Source organism: Brachycentrus maculatus, unplaced genomic scaffold, assembly GCF_059751285.1.
Source record: "Brachycentrus maculatus isolate JH-2025_06_01 unplaced genomic scaffold, ASM5975128v1 h1tg000244l, whole genome shotgun sequence".
NCBI classification, from domain to species: Eukaryota; Metazoa; Arthropoda; class Insecta; order Trichoptera; family Brachycentridae; genus Brachycentrus; species Brachycentrus maculatus.
Window position 1 is genome coordinate 1108572 of NW_028280995.1, and position 12305 is coordinate 1120876.

The 12305-nt window shown below is 33.9% G+C and overlaps 1 protein-coding gene across 5 annotated transcripts in view; it reads left to right on the forward strand.

Annotated features, from left to right (window-relative positions):
• Positions 1–12305, forward strand: part of prage (RNA exonuclease prage) — a 40868-nt gene that overhangs the window by 12860 nt on the left and 15703 nt on the right. Inside the window, exons 1-3 of one of the 5 annotated variants that reach the window (XM_088265339.1) lie at positions 2022–2337; positions 3415–7574; positions 10869–11078. In XM_088265339.1, coding sequence (XP_088121465.1) covers positions 7433–7574; positions 10869–11078 — 352 coding nt within the window. In that variant the 5' untranslated portion in view covers positions 2022–2337; positions 3415–7432. Of the gene's footprint in view, positions 1–2021; positions 2338–3414; positions 7575–10868; positions 11079–12305 lie in introns of those variants that run through there. The other 4 variants (XM_088265341.1, XM_088265342.1, XM_088265343.1 and 1 more) reach the window with 4 other exon arrangements.

Genomic DNA, 12305 nt, shown 5'->3' on the forward strand with positions numbered 1-12305 from the left:
TATTCACCTCCTTAAGGGCGTATAATAATAAGAAGACGATAATATTCAATATATTTTGTACTCATATTATTATCACTATCTACTATCCGAACAGTTCCGCAAAAGTGCAAATTAGCCCATTCTCACTGATTGTTTGACTGATAAGTACAACCTTTACCAATGCCACCTAGATTATAATAAATTAATAAAATATTGCAATAATAAATAAAATAAAATAAAATATTTCATTATTACCAAAACTCGAATATTAAAAATTCATTTATAACCAATCTTCATGCCCGTTTTATTAACATTATTCAAAATATTAGTTTATTCGGTAGATGGAGGCATTGACAAACGTGTTAGATTAATAAATAATGAAATTTCATCGCAATATTTAAAAAACTAACTAACTAACCATCACGCCGCTTCCCCGCAGGGGTAGGCAGAGAGAATAGAGCGCCACACCACTCTGTCCTTGCAAACATTCTTCGCCTCTTCCACGTTCATGCATCTCCTCATACATACCCGCCGATTGTTACGACTCCTAACCTGACCACTTTCAAGTATTTGGCATACCTGATCGTGCCATGTTTTTCTCGGTCTTCCTCTGCTTCTTTTCCCACTAACATTCGCCTCATAAATTTGTTTTACCGTTCTTTCCTGGGGATTATTGCCTGGGGGGGCAATATTTAAGGTACGTCCAGATTTTTATTGATTACGTATAAGGGTTTAAAAATGTATGTTGAAATACCTGAATGTATGAAGAATGAAAAGAGTCTGAAAGAATTTAAAAGAAATGTTTTGTGAGCTGTAAGATGGTGTAAATTAAAAGTAAATAATAGTGTGTATTAAAAAATAGGATTACTGAAAAAATAAAAATAAATTATACAATCCTTGTACATCCTGCATACACTCCGAATATTTTTTATAGATATCTTAGCAGACCAGCCAACGATAGATCGTAAACCCTGTAAATACCCAGATTTAAAAAGTAAATATTAAAAATTTATTCACTTTTAATTAATTTGTTTTCATATTAGAAATAAATGTCGTGTTGGCCTAGCATTTTTACAATAATATTTTTTAAACAACTAAAATAAATTTTGTCACTCGGTTATGTATGGTAAACAAATTATAAAACACCATTATCCATAAATTAAAATGGTGGATTTACTAGTAAATTAATTAATGGACATACGTTATGACATACGAAATGCGATCTCTCAGAAGAATGTGCGACAAAACGATGCATGATAGATGATCGAATAGTGAAATAAGGAAAGAATGCAAACCTGAGAAAAGCATTATCGATAAAATTAAGAAAGGTGTGTTGAGATGGTTTGGACATGTAGAACGAATGAGTGAGGAAAGAACGGTAAAACAAAAATATGAGGCGAATGTACTTGGGAAAAGGAGCAGAGGAAGAACGAGAAAAACATGGCATGATCAGGTATGCCAAATACTTGAAAGTGGTCAGGTTAGGAGTCGTAATAATCGGCGCGTATGTATGAGGAGATGCATGATCGTGGAAGAGGCGAAGAATGTTTACAAAGACAGAGTGGTGTGGCGTTCTATTCTCTCTGCCTACCCCTGCGAGGAAGCGGCGTGATGGTTAGTTAGTTAGTTAGTTAGACATACGTTATGTACAAAATATGTAAAATATCAGCATGCAATATAATAATTAGCCTAGCGTATAATTCATTATTTACAGCAACGTTTGATTTACTATAAAATTAATTACTCAATAACCGCAAGTGTTGACTAACCGACCCGTGCTCCAGTTATTTTACGCGAAAAACCGGCCACCTATGTAGGGCGCAAAATGTTCCAATTTTATCTGTGCGAATTCGCGGAAAACATTGCAAAAAAAAAACAACATTAGCACGTCATTCTGTCATTGAAACGTGCAATTTTTGCTTCCGTCAGATTGTCTAGTTGTAAAACCAAATTGATGAGTATTACTGTTTAACCTATGAAATGAATATAGTTGCAAAATGAGCTGTTTGTTAGTAGTGAGTAAACATCGCTCGGACTTGTTCATTGTGTGTCTTGGCGGCGATAAGAGCGGGTGTCAATTATTATCACCGATTACTTGCTGATTACTCACCCCTCTCGTGACGTGTTACCAAGGGATTGTTTGCTGTAATTGTAACTGTGATTCGGTTAAATAGGGGTTGGTAGTGGGCTGTCTCCTAACAGTGTTAGTGGAACGGTCAGGAAGAGAAGACACGACCAGGATCCAAGGTTGAAGAAAGAGTGTACATTTAGTGAAGTGAAAGTTTTTTTCATTCTTGTGACACGGAACTCGATCTGACCTTATGCTGTAATTTACAACGCAGCTTCGAAATAAGTAAGGTATATATTATATTTGATTATGATTATCAATTGTTTATTTAATATATTTCTCAATGAATTTAAAAATACATTCTTCTGATTAAATTTATTGTATTTTTTCTACAATATTTCGTCACACGCAATGAATAATTTCGTAGTTATGAAATCATTTAGAGAGATTAGAAAATTGTTACAACGTTTTTACATTGGAAAAATACAAATAAGTATGTATATTTTTGTCATTTCTATATAATGAATTCAATGTTAAAGCATTTAATAATTTGATAATTTTGATTTTGGACAGCTAAAGAAGTTTATATATATAAAAGGAATTTGAACTTGCTTACATTCCGTTGTGCCTTTTACTGATTTTAATAGTTTTTATTTACTTTTTTTTCTTATTGGTACTGCCAACTCGTGATACTTTATCATTTTCTTCTTTCTTGACTTCTATCTCAGTGATGCATAGGACACATAATACATATAACATAACTTCATAGCTAATTTCAAGAAGGCAAGAAAAAATCATATATTTATTTTATGAATCAAACTACGACATGGTGACTAAAAAATCATATATTTATTTTTAGAATTAAACTACGACATGGTGACTAAAAAATCATATACATATTTATTTTGAGAATCAAACTACGACATGGAAGAACTAGATAGAGATAGGTTCCAGTTCCACGGTTCGGAAGTGGAATTTTAGCTTAAATATTTGCATAATCTTATATGCGTCATACGTAATAACGTAAATACGTCATAGGTTATATGTAGTAACTCTCCATTTCCCCTTTTTCGCACTACCGTTATGGTGTGCACCCAATACTGCATGTGCATAGGGAACTGCATTTACTCGGTGCAGTGTCGTTCGTCTCCGTAGTGTAGTGGTAACCGCGTTTAATTACTATGCTGGAGATCCCGAGTTAAATTCCCAGGGGCGTCATGAAAATATAAATATTTTTGTCACTCTATCTTTATTTTTTGCCAGCCTCCGTGGTGTAATGGTTAGCGTGTTTAGCTAAATAAGGTGGGAAATATAGTGATATTATGTTCTAATATTTATTTAATATTGCTCTGGACTGGTCCCTGAAGCGCATGAGTGATCACCTTGCCTTCATGAGAGTAACGATCATCCGAGATAACAAACACTACATCAATACGATGCAGTGCCCTGTGCAGCATTGGATGCGGATAAGGGTTAGAATTTTTCACTGTGATGTTTATTTAATAAAACCCTTAACTGGTACCTGAAGCGTGATACTGATCACCTTAGCTTCAAATAATCATCGATCAACTTAACATTTCATCAATTTGACGCAGTGACCTATGCACCATTGGCTATGGATGAATGTAAGAAAAGAGGCGTTATCTTAATCGTAATGTTAGGAATATCGATTTTGTGTTTCTGGTGTTAGTCCGGCGTTCAGAGTAAGATGTGACATATTATGCTTAATATTTATAGTGACCCTGCAGAGATTCGAATCTGAGACCTCACACATTGTATCCAAACGCGCTAATCATTGTAGACAGAGGTAGACTGTAAATATTGAAAATAATTTGTAAAATTTTTAAATTAACAACCATATAGTTATTTCCACATATGTTTTATTTTGACCGGGTTTCGTCGTTACCGACATCATCAGACTAGTGTGAGGCTAGACAAAAAATTATGTACACAACAGGGCAGGGGTTGAAAACTGTGATTATGTTTTTTTTTCTGACAAAACTAATTTGAATCGATTGAATTTAAGTATTGTATTATAATAATAATCACATAGATGTGGTAAAGATATCAAATATATGTATAATTTTATTTAAGAAATCGCTCACTCCTTTCAACAACATGATTTATCAAAAATCAGAAAAAACATTCAGGTTTTACCTTAGGTGCACAGTAAAAACCTCAATAAGTGGCTTGATATTTATTTTTTATACATTTCATTATATCCTTAAACTTTAAAAACTATCTCCTGAAAAATCAAGTTTTTTTATATATGAGGTTGTTGAAAGGAGTGAGCGAAATGGGTATTTGTATAATAATAATAATAAAATTGGATAACTTATATAGCGCCATTTTCGTAAAAAAATACCTCAAGGGCGCTTCACGGTGAATGAATTGGGGAAAATATTATGGTGGAAATGATTTAGAAAACAAATGTGTTTTTAGTCTTTTTCTAAAGATCATCTCACTCTCACTATTTCTAACCATTGGTGGAAGAGCATTCCACGCCGTCGGTCCTGCAACAGCAAAGGCACGCTCGCCAAATTTAGTGCGTTGCTTGCGAGCTGGTAAGATAACTTTGCCCATTGCAGATGTTGTAGCCGATCGAAGCGTGAGACGTCTATCAACCAATTCATCTGGAATACACAGCTCCTTAAGATACTCTGGAGCCATATTGTGTATTGATTTATACATGAGTAGGCAGAGTTTATACTCAACCCTTTCTGGAAAGCGTAACCAGTGGAGTTTGTGAAGTAGTGGGGTGATGTGACTGAATTTAGAAATTCCAAAAATTAGTCTCGCTGCTGCGTTTAACACTGATTGCAGTCGAGTCATTTTATTGTTTGGTAGACCCGTGTATATACCGTTACAATAATCTACTCTCGATATTACAAACGCATTTATTAATTGACGGGCAGCATCAACTGGCAGATTCTTGCGAATGCTTTTAATTTGCCTTAGCTGATAAAAACATGTACTTGTTGTTTTGCTAATTTGTATGTAAATTTAAATAATATATTGATGAATCTGGAACCGTTGGTTGGCAGTTGACAATCTCTTCTACTGTTCATTAGCATGGGAAGTCCTGTGTTCTCTGAAACATAAAAAAATTCCGGCAGTTTTCTTATCGTCATGACATTCAAATATTGATGCAAATGCAAGTATTTCTTTAAAATTTTCAAGAATAATTTGAATACTTTAAAGTATATTAGAAGATATGCACATGAAGTATATTAGAATTAAATTTTTCAAGTATATAAAAAAAACCCTTTGAGTTAATAAAGGTTTCACATCGATATTTACAAGAATTTCAACACAGCATTATTTGCATCGGGATTGTTCCTCATTACATAAATTAAATTAACCAAAGTCAATGTTTATTGTTAATGATGGGTAGAATGACAAGTGTAACAGAGTGTTTATCACTTAAACCAGTCAATGACAGGTCGTGAATCCTTAATACAAAAACTCTCTTATTCCGTCCTCAATAGACTTATATTTTAAATAATGGAATCAAACACATATTTTTATGGTTAACTAAGTTGAAAATACGAAGTTCAATGAAATCAGTGCAGTGTTTGATTTCAATATTCAAAATACAAATTATGGAGTTCTTCTTTTTAAACGTCAAATCAATAAAAAAAAACTCATTAGACTTCTACATCTCATTGAGACCTATTGAGTTAAAAACGTTGTTAAAAATATATTTTTTAAATAATTATGTACCCAACTATTGAAAAACCATACAAATAATTTACGGAAAAAAGAATCCGTTGACTAAAAACGTATTAAATTACAATATTTTACACGAAATTACAAATATCTACGCCATACTAATAAAAACGGTGTAATAAAATATTTTTTCATAAAGGCGAGGTTAAATAAAAATTACGACATATTCTTTGATGTGTTCGCATTTTATTGGAAAAATAACGCGTTCGGAACAATTCGTTTGAAGCTTGCGTTCGGGAAACACCGTAAACTTTTACGCAGAATCGCCGAAGAACAAAATTTTCGGAATAACCTCGGCCCACGCGTGACGTCAGAATATCCAACAGCGCGACGGGAAATACAAGTATTAAATAAAGGTAGATAATGTATCAGCCCGTCTACTCATCGTCTGTTCCCAGCAGTGCGCGTGCTCCAATTACAATCAATCATTGTGCGTATAATGTATGAACACAAATTGTGCGGAGTACATTAAAAGTAATCCGAGATGATGTCACTTCGTGAAATAACGAGAAACCGCTAACTTACTACACGGACTGCGAACGCTGACGTGTGCTGCAATTCCCGTTCGCTTATATTAGTCATAATCTTTTCACTTTGTTCTTAGAACGTTGATAACCGGGGACTCGCTACCCGGCGATCAATCGCGAGCCAACAGTTATCAACTCATTATCAACTCGCTACAATGTTGTGTTTTGATTGATTTGAGCAGTGTTTATTACTTGACGCGTATGACAATGAGGAAAAACGCCATGTTTTGTTTTTGCGCGTTCGCCGCAACTCCCGCGCAATTTCTCATGGTAACAGTCTGGTTCCAAGATGGTGTAACAAGTAAATATCGATTTATATTATCTACTTATATCACGTGTTTTGGCATTGTATATATACTCGTATGGGTATGTACGTACGCGTGTGTATGTGGGTTTGTATGTATAGTTTTGTTTTCTTCATTATTATTTAAATTGTTGTATATGTATATGTTTAATTTCAATAACGTGACAATAACTTTTGTCGATGTAATTTGTCTAAAGGCATGATATTATTTTGTCAAAGCTTAATTCATTGATTAAACAAACAAAAAAAGTTTGTTGTGTATAATAAAAGTAACATATGTTGTGTATAATAAAGGTAACATATGTTGTGTATTAGCGGCTAAATTTTGAACAGTCGCACGCGGGCATACGTTGGCGGGTGGCGTTTACATGCTTATCATCCTCGTACCTTTGATCGCGGTGTGCTCGTAGGTCGGAAAAGCGGCGGCGGCGCCCAGCGGTACGTATGTTTACTATTAGTGCCCTCTCCCGCGGCGGGCGTGGGGCGTGGTGGGGCTGCCGAGAGATCACTTCGTTCCGCTCGCGCCAGTCGCCAGAGTCTCGTCTAGCGTCTAGCGGTTCAGTAGTCGAGCAGCGAACCCAGCAGGCGCAAGGCAGTGCACGGACGTCGCAGCCCGCAGCAGGACAGAATGAAGGCTAGCCGAAGCCGCGCCTCCGCTCGCTACCTCGTTTTGCCGTTCCCGCCGTTACCGACAGCTTCGCGCCCCGGCCGCTGCGGTCGCTGCAGTCGGCCAATCTCGAGCGAGTGAGTCAGCGCGCAGTCGCGAGTCCGGTGCAGTGCGCTTCGCGAATCCGTCCCGTCGGAGCTCGTGTCAGATCGCTAAAGATGGAAAACACCGGTGTCGGGAACGTATCATGGACTTACTATATCGCGGTGACTATCGTAGTGGCGGTGTTAGTTCGGGTGGCTTTATACATTATGGATTTACTCAAAGTTAAAGAGCCGCAAAAGGACGCCACCGTCAAAAGTAAGATGTCAACAATAATTTGTTTATTTAGGTTCTAAGCAACCACGCTGTTTTGTTTTAAAAGTTCTCGCTTCAAATCCGGCGCGTTTCTATTCGATCTGTCACCTCTGGGAATAAACCAGATGCGCCGTTACATGTCTCTCTGACCTACTATCGGGTTATGTTAGCGACCGGTCATTTCGTTAGATTTCTCTGTTCGTCCGCGGCAGTCGCGAGTCTCGTGCACACTTCCTATAAATTCTCCCAAAAAAATCATAATTATAATTAGATAAACATATCGTCATAATACAAATAAAATTTTGACACTTTGGCGCACATGACTGCGAACACGTGTTTACGTTACCCCAATACCAACGCGGAGCGTCCAACAAATGGCCCCCGCAGCGTTTGTTTATCTATTTCGAGTGTTATAGTTCATCGAGTGAGTGTAAATATATTATTACTAAGGAATATGGAAGCCTCAAAATGAGGAATAGATGTGACGAAGTGTTTGCAGCGCGTTGTGAAAGTTCTAACGGCATTTTTTACGGTACAGAAGAGTAATGTCATCGTTTACAGCGTTCATTCGCGGTTCAAAGGGAAAGGAGGGTTCCCGAGTGCAACAATTTTCAGTATTTTTCTCGAAAATAATGCGATTCACTGTGTTATAAGAAGAAAGTTATTAAAAATCACAAAACTATAGTGAAATATAATCAATTTCAGTATTGGTGTCTTGTGCGAGATAAAAAAAATAAACATTGCTCGAAAATTCAATGATGTAGAACGAATAAATAGTACGAATTTCCCTGTGTGCATACGTTTATGTGAATATTTACTTGACAAGGGTTTAAACAATATCAGATCTAATGTTATTGTCTATGAGAGGCGTTATTTTAATACCTACTCCGTTTTACGTCTCATTATGGTAAATATAATCGTAAAACCGTTTTCATGTGTAGCATTGTTTCTATAAATCCAGTAACATCAAGTAATAGTGTGGGAATTCGAAAAGTGTTTTTTTTTCAAATCAGTAAATTATTACGGTATTAATATTTTCATTTAAAAGAAAACAATAAACGTGAGTTTATGTTTTAATTTTAAATAATCAATTTCTTCATGTTGCCATAATGACAAAAAAAATACTTTTAATCGTGTAATTGAGATGAGAATTTATTTAATGTTTCGACGTCCTTATTAAACATAGAAAAAAATACAATTACTTAGGTATAAAATTTTGACTTGTGTTGTCTCATACTAGTAATTTCTTCATCAAAATGTGCGACTTTATTTTAACTAAATCTGAAAATACCGATATTTTCTGAAACGTTTTTATCGGAACTCGTGATATTGAAATTAAATATGCTTTTTTACAACTTTTCGTTTTGACTAGTGGTCTGGGTTGCTGACGAATATCGGCAGACTGTATTGGGAATAATAAATCTGACGATATCGCTAACAGCAAAACCTGTTTACTGGTGAAAATATTGTATTGTTTATTCATAAAATTGAACTTGTCTTTATATTGCTAAATTTTTAATTTTATTTATTGATTTGGCGTTCAATTTGTAATAACTCCATAATTTATATTTTAAATAGTAAAATCAAACACCGATTTTTAGGGTTGTATATCTATGTTAAATATTTTATTTTTAAAGGCAAAAATAAAAATATAAAATTCGTGACGATTGTTTTGCCTCGTTAGGGTAGTAGTTTGATAAAAAAAGGCGAAACAATTGGTAGACTCTTAATATCAGTATTTGATTTTAATATTTAAAATATAATTGTAATTTTTACCAATATGGTCTATTTTCGTTTATATCAATGTAGGTTTTGTGAAAGGATGAGGTTTTGAATATTTTTTATGTGAAAAATTTGACATTATTTTTTTCATAAAATGTTCATTGGCGCTTAGAGACCACATATGAATTGAAGCACTCAAGTAATAAGTTACATTTTCATTCAAACTTGTCGACATTACATATCGCTCACTCCTTTCAAGAACGTCATAAATCAAAAATCGTCAATTTTCAGTTTTGCATGTTTTCGGAATGCCCAGAAAATGTACAATATCCCAGCAAGAGAGGCATATTTTTAACGTAATATTTACCCGCTACAGGGCAGAAAATGTTGTTTTTGCATTTTGAAGAAAATGTATTGTTTAATTATTTTTATAAATAAATTTAAAAATTTTCAAATGTAGAAAGAACCTTCAGGTTTTACCTAAAAAGATCTGTTGCACAGTAAAAAGTTCAATAAGTGGCTTGATATTTATTTTTAATACATTGTGTTATATTTTTAAACTTTAAAATCGTTCTCTTGAAAAATCAAGTATTTTGATTTATGACGTTCTTGAAAGGAGTGAGCGATATGTGACTTGTTGCTAGTACAAAATTGCTAATTCCGATATGTGAGAATTTGGAACTTTTAAGTGCGGAAACAGACTAGCAGCCTAAAGCAGACGCTGTGACAACTGTTTCAATTTGAATCTGTCGCATTTCAACTTTAATTGTAAATTTCATTCCGCGCATATTGAAGTTTTGAGCTGGTGTATGGTAATCGACAGATCCATTTGATTTGGGTTCGATTGAGTGCAGAATGAGGTGTTTGTATTGAATATAATGAATTTCCAATCGCGACAGCTTGAAGCAGTTGACCCGTCTGTTTTTTTTATAATTTTTTTTATTTGTATACATTTATTTAAATCACAATTTATACAAATTTAGAACTTTTTTTTGCAGAGACCCACAAGCCACATTATGTGTCTTATCGGTGGATTTCTTTTTTAATACATTTTTATTGTTTTTTTAACCTAATATAGACACAAAAAAGAGAAAAAAATAAGAATATAAACATTTTACAATTTTCATAAAATCAACTCTTGATCATTTACCCATTCCTTTATTTTGCCTTTGTTCCGTATTTTATTTTGACCTCTAACATCCGTCGGCAACAAATTGAAAATGTTCGGAACGATATATTGCAGTATTATTTCGAGAAATGACTAGTCATAAATTAAATCCTGAAGAGGGCAACAGGTTGTTTCCGAAACTAGTTGGTTAATAAAAATGTGAGTGGATCAAAACACAAAGTCTTTTTATTTCTCGAAATAATATATCAATATGATCCACAAAGTTAATGCTTTCAATATTCAAAACATAAATTGCAGTGTTCGACTCCCATATTTTTTTGTTAATTATTGGATCTGCTAGTCTATTTCCGACTTAAGTGCGAGAATAGAATCGTGATATTTTTTTTGTAATTTTTTTTATACACATTTCCTCGTTTTGGTAATAGTTCCTATGTATGTGTTTACAGATGAAGCTTCTTTTAACGCAGTGAAAGAGAAAACTTCATTCGTCCCCCAGGGTGGCAAGCCAAGTAAGAAGAAGCAGCAGCCGGCCAACTGGAAGAACAAGGGCGCGTTCAACCACCCCTTCCTGGCCACCAACCTCATGGGCCACACCAGCAACATCCTCAACATGGACTGCTCCAGCGACGGGAAATATCTAGTCAGCTGTGCTGAAGGTATGTTCATGAAATGCCACTAAAACACACGCTTATCGTGGTGAAAACCCGACTAATAAAAATATATGCAAATGTTTTCTTTACATGCCTTTAATTAACATTAACATTTTACTGAATTTAATAATAGTTAGCTTTTCACCACGATAAATACTAGTTTTAAATGTAATATTAAGTTCACTATTCAATATAGTTATAATGTAATAAATATAACCTACAATGTTCGCTTAATTCACATAATTAACAATAAGGCAGTAACTACGTATGTACTTAGAAATAATATGGAAATAACAAATACGTATTATTCTTAATAATTATATATATTTTATGTGGTCTATGATTTGCGTAACAATCTTGTCGATAACGTCATTAACAAATTTGGCGAATAATATATGTAATATATAAATAACAAAAGTAAGCTGAAATTAAATTAAAACAATTTTTAATTTTTTAATTTTTTGAAAAAAACATACATTAAAATCAAAATGTTTGTTGGTGTGCAGGGTTGGATTCCCCACTCGCGACAACTTGATTTCTATTTTACTGCGTTTTACTTGTAAATCATTATTCGGGTTCAATTCCCGAAATGGTCAGCAAAAACACTTTTTTCCTGCTCATATATTCAATATGTTCCTCGAGACTATAATTAACCTCTGTATGAACGAAGGATGAAGTTGTAAATATATATATATATATATACATATAGAAATATATATATATATATATATATATATATATATATATATATATATATATATATATATATATATATATATATATATATATATATATATATATATATATATATATATATATATATATATATATACTTATATAAAATTTAAGAAACTGAAAATAGGTATTTTTTTACTTTACCAATGGTCCAGTGACATTTCAGTGAATTGGTACAGAGTTGCAAATTAAATTACAAGGCTAGTCGATTCGATTAATATTTAGCCCCTTTAGGACACGGTCAATAAAATTGCTAAAGTTTACATCGCGTTCGCAATTATTTTCAATGACAGAAAAATTATTAATTCTGATTGACGGATACAATCACAGATTTATTGAAAGTATCCAGGAGGGCTTTATAGGTCTCTGGTATTGTTATAATTGTTTTTAAGTTAAGTCTGTTCGGAATCGAACCATCACCTTGCGCGTTCTAGCCGCTGTATACCTCACGGATGCATACAGTATACATTAAGTATGTTTTTATTCAGAAAATTCCCA